Raw genomic sequence first — 18605 nt, 5'->3', positions numbered from 1 at the left:
GAAAACACATTCTCCCCCTCCTCCACCTCTTCCTCTTCTACCACCTCTCTGTCTTTGACCCTTATTAGCCACGGTGAGGGTTGGTGGCAGGCGATTCATTCAGTGGTGAGTTGTGAGCACACCTGTGTAGAGGTGTGTCCCCCTCTCCCATCATCCTGCCATCTTTCATTCCCTCGCTGCCTCTCCAATCCTGACTTTTGCTTTGTTGCTGCCTTTTCCCACCACTGTTCCAGTTGCCTCTCGTTCATCTTTGGTCCTTACCGGGGATCACTTAGCGCCCCTGCTCTGTTTGTTTTGCTTGCCCTGTCATCCCCTCACCCCGCTCAAAATAAGCCAAATTACTCTGTCAATGAGGGAATGCCCGGGCTGACCCCACCCAATGCCACCCTGACCTCCCCGATCCCAAAAGACCCCCCCCCGCTCATCGCTGTTGATGGAAGAGGTGAAACTGGATCAGCAATTAAAATGCTTCTTCTAAAAATCTAACTCATCAGGAGGGGGTGGGTAACAAGGAAATCAAGTCATACTGCTTTAATATAGTTTGATTAAAGCTGCTTTTCGTTCCTTCAGTCTCTGGAAAACCACACACACACACCCCCACACACACACACATTATGAAACTTTACTGAATGGGCCAACAGCGCTCCTGTAAAAGACTGAAACGGGCCCTGTACCTTTGCAGGCCTTCCTGTGTGTGATGGGCTTGGACAGGTCTCTGTAGTAGCCCTCCTTGCAGTAGTGGCAGTGGCGACCTGCTGTGTTGTGCCGACAGTTGAGGCAGACTCCTCCGCTCTTCCTCCCCGACAGTTTGTACAGCTCCATGTTGAATCGGCACCGTCTGGCATGGAGGTTGCAGTGGCAGGCTGTGTAAGGAAAGCAACAAGGTGCAAATCTTTTAGTGAAAGTTTTTGAGACTCTCTGATCACAGAGCAATAGCTTTTTAAAATTAACTTCTGATCTTATATGTTGCTGCTGTGTATTTTAAGAGTGAGAAGATTAAAAAAAACATATAGTTTTTTAAAGTATCATCCCAATAGGCTGAAACTAACTAGTATTATCAAGCTTTTTAGCTTTTTATTATTCTTTTAAAAAATGTTTTTGGGCTATCGGTTGAGGTGTGCATAAATCCTGAAAAACATGCAACAACAAAAAAATTAAAGTTAACGATAACTGTAACATTTATGAGTTTTTGCATCCTAGAGTTGTGTCAATTTAACTTCAAGACATTAATGTCTAAGAACTTGGCTAAAAAAAAAGAACCAACAACACTCAAAAGTAATAAAACTAGCTTCTCTGGACAGATAAATAATTTGGATCAAAGTTTCCTCATCTGTTAGCCATGAAGTCTAATTTTAATAAGGTGTTTAATAAGGTAAGAAAGGGATGAATTGAAATTCACAACATTCTTTGCCAAGTTTTATTTGTAAAAAATATATAACATTTTTTTATCTGTTTCACAATTATGTTCTAGTCTCTTTATCACATAAAATCCCAATAAAACACAGAAATTATGAAAATTAAGCACTCATACTAAATCTGAAATTTATATTGATAAAAGGTTAATTCTTCAAGATTTTCCACCAATGTGGAATGTAAATAAATTTAAACCATCAGCATAAAAAGCTGTGATTCAGAAACACCACAGTAGATTCCCAGGAAGTTTAAACTTGGGGACTAATGAGGTGAAGGATTTCATCTTCTTCCTACCTCTTTATCTCCCTCTTTCCTTTTATCAGTGTCCTCTGTTCCTCTCCAGAGTGCATGCTGTACTGTACTAAACAGAAGACGAAGGCCTGGAAATACCATTCCTACATTCCCACTAAATCCCTGTGAGCGTGTGCGAGAGCTCCCTCTCTGCCGCTTGTTTACTGGCGAGTAAAGTTGCCAGAGCGGAGTTTAATTAGCCAGCTAATGTTTATTCATGACTTTTTGGCAGAGGAGAAACGCAGACATGCCCAGCTTCATTAGGGCCCGGCCGTCCGAGACTCCGGTCTTCCTCCACTGGCACCACAGACAGATTCATGCATTATTAACAGCTGTACTTCTAATACAGTGTGTGGCTCAGCTGTGTGTGTTCATGCACATGACCTCACAGGGTTATAAAGTAGGAATATATTGATCCTGAGTTATAGAAGTTGATTGTTTCATCTGTCCATAATTTCCAGTGTTACCTCTTTATGTAGAAAAACCTGAAGGATTACAAACCAACGCGTCCTTGAAGCGTTGCCCTTCCTGATGCGTTTACTGTGCTTACTTTTTTTTCTTTCTTGAATATTTGTGTCTGTTTGAGATCTACGAGATATTTTCACCCCAAGGACCCAATTACTGTATCTAAATATCTCATACAGTAAACAAACAGACTGGCTCTGTGTGTTGTCAGTAGTACTTTCTGTATGACTGCAGAAGTTTAGTCGGTGAGACTTATGGACTTTTCATTCTTAACTTACAACAGCTAAGATTTATAACACAACAACCACCCTAAAAATAGTTTTTTCCTAGATGACTATCACGGGTAAAAATATTTTTAACCCTCCTGTGGTCTTAGCGAGATGCAGGGGAAGCAGCGGGGCTGTCCCGTCAGACCGTCAGTTCCCGCAACTACACAAAACACCTTGGAGTAAATAGTACATGGGGTAAAAATGACCCCATCTCTTAAGACCGTGGGAGGGTTAAGGGCACATCAGCTGTGTTTGATAACTCTTCCTCATGTGGTGTCATCTAATTGGATTGATGGATTAGATGCTTAGAATTTCTGTCCTGTGCCACTTTGCATCTTTAGAGTTTAGGTCGATTTGTACCTGACTTTTCTGGCTATTAAAGCTGATCTTCTACAGGACATTTCATATTAAAAAGGCCTCAGCTTTATGCATGTGATAGTATGAGATTCTTGTGGTAAGACAACATTGAATAAAAATAACATTCCCTAATAGTGTATTGGTATCATCACAAAATTATGTGAAAAAATGTAAAACATGTTAGTATTGAACATTCTTAACATTTGCTGTGGGAACGTACATTTCCCCTTTACAGATTTTCTACAGTTTTTGCTATTTTTTAATCATAGGTAAATGTTTCAGACCCTCAAACAAATTTTATTACCAGCTAAAGATGCTTCACTAAAAACAAAATTCAGCTTTTAGGGAAAAAAAGTAATCCAAAGTAGCCTCACACTGTCAAACAGTAATTGCCCCCAACACCCAATACCCCATTAGTGAAATAATCAATTTCCCAGGAATCCCTGGCTTACCAAAATTATTCCAAGAGCACACCAATGAATGGTGCAGTAGGTCACAGAAGAACCCAGAGTTACATCTGCAGCACTGCAAGTTGAGTTGCCTCATTGACTCCAGTGTTTGTGATTAAAATATGGGAAAAAGCCTGTTCAGGACCGGGATGACATGCTCTATTGATGACATGAATAATCTTGCTTTGTAGCAGAAAACACTGCAGGAAGACGACCCGTCATTAGTCTACGACATTTTAAACTCACAAACTCTTTGTCAATGCAGCAGAGGTATAATCAGAACCATACCAGCGAGCCTGCCTCCAAACAAAATGAAGAAGTTGCTGTTTGCTGATGTCGCATGTGCATCAGATTTATGGGCAAACCATAAACATGTGAATACAAAGGTTCTGGTAGGAACCTTTGAATGTAAAAACAAAGTGATTAATTCGGTTTGCATTTTTAACACCTTATAATCTTTGTAATTAAGTAACTATTGTTACTTAATTACCTTTGTATTCCCGCCAGAATGCAAAGGTTCTGGCAGGAAGCTTTGTATGTAAAAAGTGATTGTTTACATTTTTAACACCTTATAATTTATGTAATTTATTAATCAAAATTAGCGTGTGAAGTTCCCACTCCTAATTGGTAACAGTTTTCACAAATCGTGGCACAACCAGTTTTTTACTTTAGGAGGAAGCTAGTATTTTACGTGGGGCATGCTGATTTTGCTTTTGATTTGACTTTTATGTACTTATCCACAAAATTTATCATACTGGACATGAAATGGTTTGTTAACAGACACAAAGTGGAGATAATCTGGTACAAATTGACAATATTAAGCTATAAAACAGGGAAGGGCAAAGTGGTTTTAGCATCTTATTTTATAATTCATATTTTTTTGTGTTATTTCCAGGCATGTAGTGAAACAAATTTCCTAATTTTTTTTTCACAGAAATTTCATGTGTCCAGTGGAATCCCCCTCAAGCCCACCAACAGCCACAACCTGATACATCCAACCTCACAGACGCTGATGAATAAAAATGCACCTGAGTTTTACTCATAGATATTGTGTGACCTTTTATGCCTGCCTTTTATTTCACAGTGGGTTCAATTCTTTCCTGTTTGGACAGCGCTCAAGTGTCTCATTGTGCTGAAAACATCAAGCTCAACGCCAGTGTGGCCTGGGAATGCCATGAAGTGGGCTCCGTCTTTCTCAGACTCTAGCTGCAGGGCGCAGTTAGTCAGCACTACTCTGTGCATGCCTGCAGGTAACAGGGATCCCCTCAGAAGGTGTAAAGCTGGTGGAGGATCAGTGTAAAGCCTTAGACCAGCAGACAGGTTTCTGTTACACCTCAAGGACTGTTTCACACCCTCACTCAACAAGGCTCCAGAGAGAATAATGCCGTTGTGCTGGAGGGCACGGCGGTTATGTAGTGGAGCTGCTATTAAAATTGCTTGAGAAAGTGTGAATCCGAAGTTCACATTGTGTTTCAGCCAATTATGACTCTAAGCATGAACAATTGGGAACCACTTTATCTTGGCAATAAGTGTCACGCAAGCTCTTTTAAATGTGACGTTCGTCTAAAGCCCTTCAGAAAAAGACTTTAGGTTCACGTTTCTTCTTCACTTTCATGTCTGTCATAGTGCAGACTGTCTTAAAGACAATCGTGGTTTTATATTTTTACCTTTATATCAAATTCTTTCTTTACTCTCTATGGAACAAATGGAAAGAAAACTGAGACTTTCTGATTTAAAAAAATTACATTTTATTTATTGACCTTAGCATTCCTCTTTTGTGCATTTGTAGTGAAAGGAAACAGCAGGATTTTATCAATTTAACCACTGAAAGAAGACAATAAACTCTCTAAACATCTGTTGAATGATATGTAGAGGATCGTTCTTAACAGGGTAAAGGGTTGGCTTGCTCCAGAATAAATAGTCCAGATTCATACCCACTATGCACCCGGATCAGCTGCCACATCACAGAACAATCGACTTTAGACACAGACGGGTCTGTGTGTTGTTACACTTGCACAAATGTGCCTCACACATACAGTAGCTGCTTCTCAAAAAGCAGCTGAAAATACAACGTTGATTTCTATATGAACTTTGGAAATGTGGCTAAAAGTGAGACGTTCACATGAAGATATCTACTGATGTCTAAAACTGGTTCAAAAGTTGCTTAGGGTTGATAAAAATCTGTCCCCAACAAGTAAATCAAAACTGTACATTTTGTTAAAGTTGTCCTTTGACGAGCCAGAACTGTTTTGTTTGTTACATCCTGTAATTCAACATAGGCAAATTTCTTTCTTTTAAAAGCGTTTATAAAAATATTTTAGTAAAAGTTATGTGTGTTGTTTTTAATCAAGTATTATCATCAGCAGTGAGAGAGTCTATGCCGCTAAAATAAGACATATACCAACAACTTTAAAGTAAAAAGAAGAAAAATGCACAGTTTTATCCCTTAGTGTTAAAGGTAAAGTCTACAACTCTTCTGTATGGCAAAAAATAATATTTTTAAACTTCTAGCCATTTAATATTTTAACCCCGAGTAACTAAATGTTACAGGAAATGAATTCTGAGTTATTAATAGTTCATGATGCCTTTTCCTGTGCATGCTCAGAAACCTGGGCCCTCTTCACAGGGTCCGAATGTGTTTTGGAAAGCCGGTTAATTAGTCCCTTTGAGTGGTTTCCAGAAACCATCAACTGACCTCAGTCATGTAGCCTCTGCTAATTAGAGGGAAAATTCAAGCCACAGAGCTGGAGGTTGAGGTTAAGCTCATCGTATTTACGATAAGCCTGGTAATTGAGGGATGTTGGCCAGCGCCTTGATGTGTTGTAAAGAGACACTCGAGCAAGTGATCTCTGCCACTCATGGCCTAAATCGACATGCTGGGCTGATTTCAGCTGCTGGTTGTGAACCAAGCAGCAGCAACCTAAAAAAAGAAAACACTCATTGCTTATTCCTTACGCCTAAATAGCTACTTATAAAGTTACTTCTCAATTGTGTTGTGTATTTTAAACTCAACCAAACAGAACAGATAACTAAAACAGCTTACTTTTAATTACGTTAGTGGTCTGATAAACACTCAATCTAATTTACTTTAGCACGATACAGAAGATTAGTTTAGTGAAGAAAAGAAATTCAGACTTTTGATCTCAGGCTATTAAATTCAGACTGCTGATAAAAAGTCAGAACACTGAGAAAAAGCCTGAAACCTGAGATGTACCACATGCTTATCAGTCTGCCAAATGAGAACACAACAGGGTAACTTCCTTTAGTACTTCAAAATAAGAGCCTCATACATAGTTACTGTGTTATTGTTCTTCCTTAAGAAAATAAATGGCCTCTGTGAATGTTACTTCATCCATCAGCAAAAAGTTAAATGTTATCTTACTGCTGTGGATCCAAAAATGACTCTTGAATATACAACATACAAAAAGTTTTAACCCTACAACATAGTAGTTCATCCAGTTTCTTTTCAACTAATAAACCATAAACAGCAACCATTTACTATTACAACAGTAACTTTCTTAATTCTTCTGGGGTTTTTTATATTTCTGTAACTGTTGTAGAAAGGGTTGTAGAAAATACATCAGGAGAAGAATATACCATTTACTGTATATTGTAATTGAGCTGAAATAATGGTACACTTTAAAAAAGGCTTTATGCAAAAAAGACGTACATAATGGAAGAGAAGGTTGAAAAAACTGGAAATATGTTTGGAATGTGAGAGCAGACATCGACAGCCATCACTCTGCAGGTAAATTACTCTTTGTTGATATTTTCACAGAAAGGGGGGATTTAAAAACAGTAACAGTAACTCTGGATGCTTTGTGTTTTGGTAATTCACTAAAAAATGTCCCCCAAAACACTGGAGGATTTTTTTTTTTTTTAATTTCCACATATTAACTGCTGAAGCTCAAAGAGTGATGTAAAAATTACAATAATATTTATGCTCATCCTGTAACCAGGACGTCTGTTATTATTATGGCATTATAAATCACTTCTGTGAATGCAATTAATATAATTGTTCACCATATGCACAAGACAGATTAATTACTGTTTCATTTTTATTTTCATAAATTAACAAAAAAAAAAGTATTATTATTATTTTGTGTTTGTTGATTTAGACACTGAGGTGATGAAGGCAGGCATGTGGGAAAACCCAGGGATCATATCATATTAAACTAGTTTCTTCTTGATGTAATTACTGTCTTACATTAATGTCTAAGCAACATTTTAAAGAAATAATTACTCCACAAGTATCATCATAAATAACGTCCCAAATTATCAGCCGTCCCATTTTGAAAGTACTGCTACATGCTTAAGAGTTAAAAGCTGTAAAACAGAACAAAACCAAAGAAAGGCTAAATAAAACGTCTCTGTCTTACGTCGCATTAACTGTTATTCACATCAGTTCATCTTTCTGGGGTTCAGTGGTGGGAAGAGTGAAGCGCTTCCTGAGGAGATTATATCCAGCTAACGTACTTCATTTATTGCAGCCAATTAGCCGTAACGCTTCAGCTCTCCATGAGCCCTTTGGCCTTCTTTTTTGTCTCTAATGACCCTGACTAAATTCTGGATCTCTATCAGGCCCAAAGGAGGTCCTGTTCTGTTTCAGGGTTTTCAATAAAGCAGGTTGTCTTTTGTACAAAAGGTGACAGAGGAGAAAGAAATCGTAAAGGAAGCAGAAAGGAGATCAGCGAGAGGGACAGAGATCCATCTACTGTTTCTGCTTCTTAGAGCCGTGGTTTGACAAGACTTGGCCAAGCGAGATCAAGTCATACAGAATATTCATCACTCCATCGGGGGTTTCAAAGACAAATTAAGTATGCTCACAGTACCGATTTCCAGTGGACACATTCCACTTGCTGTCAAGCAGCCTTTACTCGTTTCCTCAACATCCCAAAACACACAGTTTTTATTTTTTTTTAACTTCTTCTGGTAAATCTGAAAAGCTTCATTTATTTCTCCCTGCTCTGTTTCATTATTCAGCACCCAGATGTTTTCTCAGATTTGGACAAATTATGCAATTCCCTGAGCGAGCAGGCAGAGACTTCAGTGCGTGTTCTGTCAGCGGATGATAAAATGCAGCTCGATTAATAAAGAGCTGTGAGAACTGCTCCGCTGTGGAGAAACCAGGGATCCCTGGTGGAGCTCCGAGCAGCAGGAGTGAAGGTTAACGCTAAGCTGAGGATTTATAGCTGTAACCAGCAGAGAAGGTCCACCACTAAAAAGCTTGGGAAAAGTCTCTTAAAAGTCCATCAACATTAAAAATAAAATTCGAAAGCCATCAAAAATAAAATTTAATGCTGCAGCTGCACTTCCAAAATACCTATAACAATTAACTAACTTTTTATGTTGACAACTTTTTTTCTGGGCATTTGCAGCTCTTTGCACTTTGTCAGTTTGCATATTTTTTCACCAGATTATTCAGAATATTATGCATTTTTGACGTGTTAGTTAACAGTAAATAACTTCTGAAAAATTTGATTTAGATAGAAACGCAAGTATGTCGTTTACATGTACTTACAATTGTTTGCATAATTTACAATTTTAACATTTTATGAAACTTGCTACAAATATAATTTCACAAATAAATGATGTAAGATTAAATAAAAAGAAAGAAATTGCTGTCAACTCACTTCAGCCAAGTTTTACCAGATTTTAGTCCTTCCTCTCAGCTAGGACAGGTGCAAGAAAAGCAAGTTTAGGTAATACATCCACTTCTGCAGATGAGACAATACACAGTACTGGGTTTCACAGGACAAAATTTTAGAGTCTCTTTTTTTCTTGAAAATGATTTAAAAAAAAGATTGACAAATTCTTTGTGTTTTTTGATGAGATATTGTGTTTCTTGTGACAACAATAAACTCCAAATAATGAGGTTTGAAAACCCCAAATCTGGCTGAATTGTTATTGTTATTATTTTTTCCAATGTTTCTTTCATGAGAGGATCAATAAATGTCAATAAACTCCAAAAACATGATTAAATGCAGTTACTGTGTGCAGTTCAGTTATAATAATGACACCTTTTCATGTCACTGCTGTCCCAAGGAAGCATAATTAGAAATGTGTAGGCTTTTTAAGATTTATGATTGTGAGGTTATGATTGAAAGTAACTTGGAAAAAGTGCAAAAATATTTTGCAAAATCACAGAGAATACCACACAATATCAAAATACAATTTTAAAGTAATATCACCCATCCCTACTCTACACTATTATTAATTTTCTGCCTTTTTGACGATTATAAAAAATAAAAGTATAAATAGCCTTTCACACTGCAGCAGCCCCCGATTGCAGCCCATGTTGAGCTAAATAGTTCGTCTGCATGTGGGGGCTAATAAGGCCTTTCCCTTTTTCAAAAGTCTAACTAGCCACACTGAGCCACTCCGACAAAGAAAGGCCTAATAGCCTCCAATTTCCCGCATTAGTGCCCATTTAATGGCTGACCTGCCCTCTCGTTAGGCAGCGCAGCATGGGAGCACTTCGCTGCATTCATGGATGCGCATACACACACATGCATGGACATTTGGCTCTTCGAAGCCACACGGCCTCAGGCCTCCGAAACACTTCCACCCCACGCTGGGACCACATAATAGGCCAGTTAATAAAAGGGCTGCCCTGTGATCAGCGGTGCATCCAGTTCGCTGAGTAATCAACAAGCTTTTGTCTGAGTCGTGTGTGTGGAGCTAGAAGGTGTGGGGGTGTGTGAGCGAAAGCGAGTGCGTGTGCACGGCAGAGATTCTCTCCAGTTTGTCTTTATTTAAGCATCCGTCTCATTAAAGTGTGTGTCTCCTTGCGGGTGTTTTGGGTGAGTAATTCAAGTGATGCTCCCTGGAGAAAAGTTCCCTGTGCTTCATGTTGATGGGAAAGAAAAAGACACCATCTGACATACAGTGAGGGGATAAAGGGAACCTGCCTGAGCTACGGCGGGACTGACGGGAGCGCGTTGTGCGTATGTCAGCTATGCCATAAAAATGCCATGGCTGGAGGATGATGCTGGCAGGTCCTATTCAGCACGACAGCAATGAAAGGCCCTTTTTAGGGTGAATAAAGATTCTTTGGCCTGTCAGGTCCCCCATCACTCCCTACTGAACAATAAACTCTACAGGCGCTTGTCTTAATAGGCGGAGGGACTGACAGCTTTAGGAGCGATCCGATGCTCAGCCGCATCCACACAAGCTGGGTTTAGACAACGATCTGCTGTGTGGTAACAATCACGTTCTGAGCCACAGAGCTGGAGGCGTGAACACATCCTGTACATTGAGTCTTTAGGGAACCTGAGCTGACAGCGTTGGCAAAACCACATCACCTCAATGTTCAGGAGTATCAATGTGTGAACGGATGCTGTGGCACGGCGGGAGAAGATTTTCTTGCCAAGCGTGAAGATGATTGGAACTAAATAAGATTTAAAAAACACCAGAAATCTTTGCGCTCGCTTAAGAGAGCTGTTGAGTTTGTTAGTGAAGTGGGAATGCCGTATGAATGAGTAGGAGAAGAGTTTTCTTCTCTGAAGTAGGGTGGAGATAATTGCAACAAGTGCTTGCTGCTTCTTTCTGCTGTCACTCTCTAATTGAACAATCTGAGACTTTACTAGGATTCACACTCGAACGGTTAATCACTTGTGCAAAAAGTTTGGATCTGTGCAACATGCCTGTCAAAGCTTAATGACGTCTTTCCTGCTTCACGCACTCGGTTGTTTTACACTCAGCAATTACCTAAATCTGTCTCCTCTGCTTTAAGCATCACAGTCCATGGTCTTTTCTAATGCAGAGGACATATATGGATCGCAGGTGATAAAACCGAGGGCTCCTGCTCCTCGTTTCCAACATCATCTCCAGTCTGTTTGTTCTGTGAGCTTGGTTTCTATGGGACTGTCAGATCCATCATGTTTTGGGTTCACGTAACTCCCGGCACAGCGTCATGTTGTTGGCCCGGAGGCTGACAGGGATGGGCTGGCGCTGTCAATGCGAGACAATGAGACAGAGCTCATGAGAGGCTAACTCCCGCTCTCCTCTGTATCTGTGATTCAGGCTGGCCCCAAAGCCTCTGCAATTAAAGCCATCACTCCTCTCCGCCAGTGTAAAGCGAAAGGGCTTAAATCCAAGGTATTATAACAGAACGCAGTTCGCCAACACTAACTGGCGGCTGTGAGCTGAGAAAATAAACAGTGTTTGAAGATCTGATGTTTAGAAGATTAGGAGGTAATTTGGCCCTCAGGGCAGATAAAGACAGTGTTTTTTTTTGTTCTTGTTCTTATGGTCCTGAGAAGTCGAACAGAAAACTGTGAATATCTCTTTCAGCACCTACAAGATTGTTCTAGCAACTTGCTTCTTCAAACAGACTTTAGGAGACGGTATTCTCAACCTCTTTGTCTGACGCAGAAATCTTGTTGAAATATCAGCATTTTTTTGGTTAAGAAGTGCAATGAAATTTATGAAATAATGTGGTGAAACGACTAAAAACTTATGCAACATTTTTCAGAGGAGTAAGTAACAATTTTTAAGCCTTTACCGTAAAATTGTAAATCGGATTTTCACTGTGGGTCAATCTAAAAACTTAGCTGCAAACCTTGATCGTTCTCACATAATTTGCATTGCATAAATATAAAAAGGGAGTTTAGGCTCTTCAACACAGATTAAGTTAAGCTTATATCTGTTTAATGTCAATTTGAAGTATCAATCAGCTCATGGTGTAAAATGAGAAGTAAAATATACGCAATGATGACCTGAACGACCATAACCTACCGAGCAAAAGCTTGTTTAAAGGACATAAAACAGACAACTTTGCCTTCCATAAAAACTACTATTTAAAATCACCCACAAGTGCTTTAACAGGTGATAGAGTTGATCAAAAAAGCTAGCCAAGCTCAACGTTTCTGTTTAGGTTAAATTTGGACAGGACATTTAGACCCCAGAAGTCCAAATCTTGACATTATCCTCTGGACTGGACAGGAACATTGTCTGATTGAACGGAAACAGCTATGAAAACAATTTTTTGGACATTGAGTGTTTTAATTCAAGTTACATTTTTTATTTTGCTGGATTTTATGTAGCCATTTGTGTCGCATTGCAGTGAAGCATTACTTTAAATCATGATGATCACAGAGACTGTGATCTCATCATACTGGGCAGTAAATGTTTACTCCAGCCTCTACAGATAGCTGCTTTATTACTCAATGGGAACCACAACGCCATGGCCGCGTTAAGTAGGTGTGAAACCTTTGACCCCCCACACACACACATCCTGCATTCCTTTGTGAACTTCCCATCACACAGCTACCTCTCCTCCAAACCGCTCTGTGACTCTCCTCCTCATCCCGCCTCCTCTTTTCCCTTTTGGGAAAAACAGGCATTCCCCGCTGCAGATGTCATTAGTGAGCAGCACTCTAACAAGTGTCTCTGTAAAATTTATTATCCAGGAAGGTGCCTTCAGCTAAGCAGTCAAACAGAAGCAGGAGGGCAGAGGAAATCAAAGTTGATGTAGTGACAAATTGGAGTGGAGGAGCGGAGAGACGGAGTGCAAAAGAAATAAATCTTTTAGTTTCCTCCAGTTTTCTAATCCTCTCGTCACATCAAATCCATCTCTTTTGCTAACACTCATGACGCCTTAAAATTCTACTACTTGGCAGCTTGACCTCTTTTACAACCAGTCAGTTATTAACACTTAGCTTTAACAGGGGGGAGGGTTGCTACATAGCCAACCTCTAAAAATCATTCTATGTCCGTTTATCCTGCGTACAGCAAAAGATATTTGTTCCCACTTTAACAGCATCCAGGCTCAGGTTGAAGTACAGCAGTCCTAAAAAAAAAGAGCTCTATGTTCTCCATATGAAACCCTGAAAGTCCCACATTCCCGCAGTGAAATTCGCACAAGTCCAACATGATTCTTCTTGTGGAAAAAATAGCTACAACTGCTTAATATTTTTTTTCAGTCAGTAAAAAATGAAAGACGCTAACTTGGGAAGGTTTTAAAGAGTGTAAGCAAAGTGCTTTACAAATGATTGGCATCAAAGTTCTTACCTAAACTCCTGGCACCTTTTGTTGGTGTGTGAGGTGACATCATGTTAGGCGCACCAAAGCAAGCCATGCAACATAATCAACTTTTAATAGTGTTGAAAAATGGAATTATAAACTGTGCGCATTAGTTTGCTGAATTGATTAAGAAGATTACTTTCCCAAGCTATTTTTTCTCAAACATTTCTCACCTTTGATAAAGACAACAGCTGGTGTAAAGCCTTTCAAAGTAAAAGAAAACAAAAGAAGTATTACCTAGGATGTGCAAGCTTAACCACATGTTCACACAGTGCAACGGTCAAGTATTTATTTTATTAAGTTTTCTTGTGTTTTCTTAAATCCGACCGTTTTGTTTATTTAATGCCTGGCGGCCCACTAAGCTTATAATACTCTGGGGGAAACACTGATAATGAAATATGTTGAGTGTAATTTTATCAGCATGCCATCTTGAAACAGAGAGTAAACTTGCCAGAATTGGCCTTGCACTTCAGAAAACTGGTTCACATTAAATCTTTTAGCAGGAGGAGGAAGTGAATTTATAAAGGATTTTCTGCCGTCCTGCAGAAACGCCTGCTGGGATAAGATGTGTGTCAAGAAGGACAGATTGTGTAGAATCTGGAAGGTTAATGGTGAGGGAGTTAAGTGGAAAACAAAGCGTGCCATGTAATACTAATGACATGTACTGCAATTTAAATCCACTGCATTTTCAAGTGTTCACAAGCCGCGTGTTTTAATAAAGGAACCTGTATGCTTAATTGACCAATAACTACGTAGTACAAGGCTTTCTGAAAATCTGTAATACGCCAAATACATAATATGACACAGTTACTGTCTCTTTCTGTCCTTGAAATCACACTTTCAGCAGACAGAACAACCTTGAGCAAACTGAGGGGTTTTTTGAATTGCCCTCTCTGCATTCCACAGGCTGGAGCAGGAAGTCACTGAAAGCCCCACTCCTTCTTCTCTGTGACACATTTATTGTCGTCAGCTCACATCCATCTCCAAAACAGCGGTTTCCTAAACTTGAGCCTGAATTCCCCCATGTCCTGCACTCTTCATTTAACCCCCCTCTCACACTGTATATTAAGAGCGCAGGGAAAAATAAAGCCTCGCTGTTGCAGACGGTGTATTTTTTTTAACCCGTAATCTGGAATTGGTCTGCAACGGGTCACAAATCGAACGTGACGCCAAAAGGCTAGCATTGCTTTTGCCACAGCTCATGTATTTTTCTTGGACGATGCTGCAGAAAGTGGGCCTGAATATCAAACAAGCTCAAGAAGAAAAAAAATAAAGCATTTTGATTTTGGAAACTTGCAGCAGATAGCTGGATAAAGAATAGAGACCAATCGACAAGATAAACCACATTGGGTCAGAAGAAGCAATACATGACAGACAAGACAAGAGGGACAGGATGGACTTTGATCTTGTGCTTAGGTATGATTTTCTTAGGAAACTATGTGAGGGAGAGAAAATCCAAATGACCACAATCTGGTAAAAGTGTGTCTATGCATATGGATCTTTTTTATGTCACTTATTATCGATGGACTTTGAAAATAAGAGTCAGTCTATACTTGAAATATAGCTATCATCATAATAATGGCAGATCATGTGGAATATGAGGATACAAATGCAAATTGGTATTCTTTTCCTGGACTAATTTTGGACCAGTTGATCTGATACAAAATGTGTTAGAAAGAAATTCAAAAAGCAAAACAAAATGAAGCACAACTGACCACATAATAAGGACAACAACAAGATTATGTCATGAATCAACTGCAAACTTGTCATGTTCTCTGTTTTCTGTGTGTTTATTTAGAGTTTTCTGTGTCTCTGTGTTGTCCTGTTCTCCCCTCGATTACTCCCAGGTGTTTCTCGTTCCTTGATTACCCCCTGTGTATTTAACTCCACCTGTGTGTTTGTTCTTTGTCGGGTCCTTGTCGAATGTGCGCTCAGTCCTTCGTGTTGTCCAGTCTATTTACCAGTTGCTACCGGCGTTGAGCCCTGGCTTCTGCTCGGTCGTGCTGCCTGGTTGTTCGTGGACTATTTTTTGACTTCATTCGTCATTAAAATCATCATTATTCATCTAACCTGGTTCCATCTGCATCTGCCTCACCTCCTCACCACACCGTTTCATGACAAAACTAGGTCTACAATGACAGAGTAAAACATTAGATACAATATAAATGATTTTCAAAGTAAGACAAAGCGTAAGGGAAGCGCAGAAAACAAAACTAGCAGAGACTCAGTTGAATATTGGATCCCGTTACACTCCCATATTTCCTTCAAGTAGAGATTTTTCTGGGTCCCACTTGGAGTTGCGTTGAAAGTTGTTGTAGCAGAACATGTTGCAATTCATATTGCTCAATAATGAACCCGGGTTGTAAATCCCATCCTGTATCAGCTCCCTGAGGCATTGTGGCAGCCGCTTTGGTCCATATTGTTTTTGACACTAATGGACCTGATATATTTTTACAGCGCTGGCTTCAGAACCACAACCACCACACTCATCTGCTGTGGCAGTGTGCTTACTGCAGAGCGTGAAGCATGTTGCAAGCATGCACTGTGGTGTGCACAAATATTTACTTACACCCCCTGGTCTTATTGCGAATTTGGATCTGTTCTTCAGGGAGGTTACCTTGTATCAAAGACTATAGTATTTCCAACCTTACATTGCATCTAACATTTAACTCCAACGAGAAAGATAGATTAGAAAAGTGCAGATAAGAAGAAAAGAGGCACGAAAACTTAACAATTAGTAGGAAACAATTAGTGATAGACCCACTGAAAGAGCAAAGTGATCTTAGAAACTCTTAACCACATGCTTGGTTTTACTTTTCATAACCAACCTTTATTCCTAAAACCCAACTTAACCCATTCAACCACTCGCAGTAATGACATACAAGCAACTTATTTGTGTCACTTCATTTGCTGCCAATGTGTTCAAACCCATTTAGTCTGCAAACAGAATAAAAGTAAAAGGCTCTCAGAAATGAGCCACCTGTCATTCTATGGTGTGTCTCCATTAAAGGGAATAAAATACTAACACTGATCAACAATTCAGGACTAGCATAATGAGGTAAAGGCAAGGTATTGATTTTATGTTGTGGGGAAATTGCAATTAATCATCTATCCATTAAAGTGAACACTGCGCATCACTGGTCATATATTACTTGGAAATTTCAATGTAATGTATGTAATGCATACATGCAACCTAAAGCATGTCATATGCATAGTTCATACAAGAACACATGTTGTTGTTGTTTTTTTTATGTTGACTTTCTTTGCAAGTTGGAAGCAAGAAAATGTAGGTCCAGAACATTGCCCTTCTTTGTGTCAAGCTTCATTTAACATTTGTTCAGACTTCAGACCTGGACCATAATCATAATGCTTTCATAGCAGCTTCAGAGTAACAGGACTCATACTACTTTGTTTTTTCTAGCCAAATTGATCATTATAACAAAATGTGGGTACCTCAATATGGATTTAGTCTGGTATAAAATTGCTGAGTGGGCAAAGGAATTAAAAGTGATTGGGTTAATGTCAAGGTGAAATATTGAAAAGGCTTTCTTGACACACACTGCAAATTTTAAAACACAGCGACGAACCAACTAAAGAATCAGAAACCGAATAATACAAAACATTTATTACCATATATTATTAGAGTATAATAAAAGGTACTTTTAGAACAAAAGGTAAAACCGAGGAAGAAAAGACTTGTCTTACTAGTTCAGTAAAGCCTATGACTTTAGAGGATTCTACAGTTTGCACATGCCAGGTTTTACAATATTAAATGTTCAGCTGCTGGAGGCCAATTTTAAAAAAAAGGTTAACAACTTGTCAGTAGGATTATTTTGAGGAAAATCATTTTCTTTCCCCACAGATTTCACTCTAAAGAGACCCATAATGAGACTCACACTGAAATACACTGAATTGTGAAATCTGTGTCAGGAATATTACCCCCACAGTGCGGCCTATCCATTGTGTGGATATTTCTTTCATATTTGCTCTGGCAGGAGGTTGACTCCCAGCTACAAGATGATTGTAGCGCCACGGAAAAATGGATGGTAATTATGAAATAGGCCGCTTAAAGCAAATCAAATGAAAATGGCTTAAGAAAATAGCTGGCATGTAAGTGCAGGTGTGTGACGAAACGTTGGGGAGGTTGTTAACGAAGAGATAAAAACCCGAAAAGATGACAGTTTAAATCCTTCTAAGCTCGACACAAACACACTTTGGTGTTCACATTCACACTGTGCGTATGGTGATGAAGACCATGTAAAATAAAGTGCTGTGTTTTGGTAGGATAGCTGTCATTTCCTGTGAGGTCACACGTCAATGACCTAAACACTAAACCAGTTATTCTTAAGTCAAGCTGATCAGTTTCTTTCTTTCTCATTGTATTTGTTTGTCATCGCCTCTCGCTTTATTTTTTCACAGACCTTGTTTATTATAAGTTCATTTAATTTCCCGACCACTCGTATGGGCCCCTCTGCATTATCCAACACTGTCCTTCCATTTACTGACGGTTCATGAATAATTTTAAGTTTCATTTCAGGGTCATTCTGTTGTTTCTCTATCTAATCCCAAAAATGTGAATTTACCAGAGTCTGTGTTTTTTGGCTTAAGAAAATAAGCCAAAATTTGTTTTTTGGTTTTTTGTGTTTTTTGGTTTATTTATGTCTACGTTACGACAGTTGTGTTTCCTAAGTCCTTCAATGTTTCAATGTAATGTCATCTCTGTTAAGAGCACATTTCTGTTTCTCTCTAATTGTTCTTTCCTTTTTTGTCGTTTCTCTTTGTTCACTCTTACGTAAAACCACAACATTTTGGTTTTCACTAAATTGAGTTAGAAATAGCTGTACATCACTATAATACAATTTTTCTGTCCATTTACTGATTTAGTCACTAACAAAAACAAATACATTTTCTTATTGTGTCAACTGTTATTATGTTAAAAATATGATTAATTGTAATTAATTTATAGCAAATAGTTACTTCCCACCACAAAGTCAAAATGACGCACTTTAACTGGGGGTCTACTAGTAAAACAAATTAAAATGTCATCATTGACTTAAGATTGATGAACCAAAGATTAAAGAGAATACAAGAGTAAAAATATCTAAAAACAGTGAAGGTATTTTATTCTTATGTTAAGAATAAATATACACCGAAGATTGATTGTTCACCAATTTTTGCTTCAAAAAACGATGTGAAGGGACATTGGAAAAGACTTTTGTTGTATGCAACTAATGCAAAAAGGAGTTAGGCTACTACTGAAGCTGTTTAAGCCTATAATAGCATCTCAATGCCAAGCTGCAGACGTCCCCAACGTTACTGTCAGCATCTACAGTCC

General features: G+C 38.9%; 1 protein-coding gene across 1 annotated transcript in view; it reads right to left on the bottom strand.

The window, feature by feature from the left end:
- The window catches only part of LOC102217663 (netrin-1), a 73485-nt gene that overhangs the window by 32939 nt on the left and 21941 nt on the right, over window positions 1-18605 (bottom strand). The window contains exon 3 of the mRNA XM_005797498.2: window positions 675-863. Within this exon, the coding sequence (XP_005797555.1) occupies window positions 675-863 (189 nt within the window). The remainder of the gene's footprint in view (window positions 1-674; window positions 864-18605) is intronic.

This window comes from Xiphophorus maculatus, chromosome 5 (assembly GCF_002775205.1).
Source record: "Xiphophorus maculatus strain JP 163 A chromosome 5, X_maculatus-5.0-male, whole genome shotgun sequence".
NCBI classification, from domain to species: domain Eukaryota; kingdom Metazoa; phylum Chordata; class Actinopteri; order Cyprinodontiformes; family Poeciliidae; genus Xiphophorus; species Xiphophorus maculatus.
This window is presented reverse-complemented; position numbering and strand designations above follow the sequence as displayed.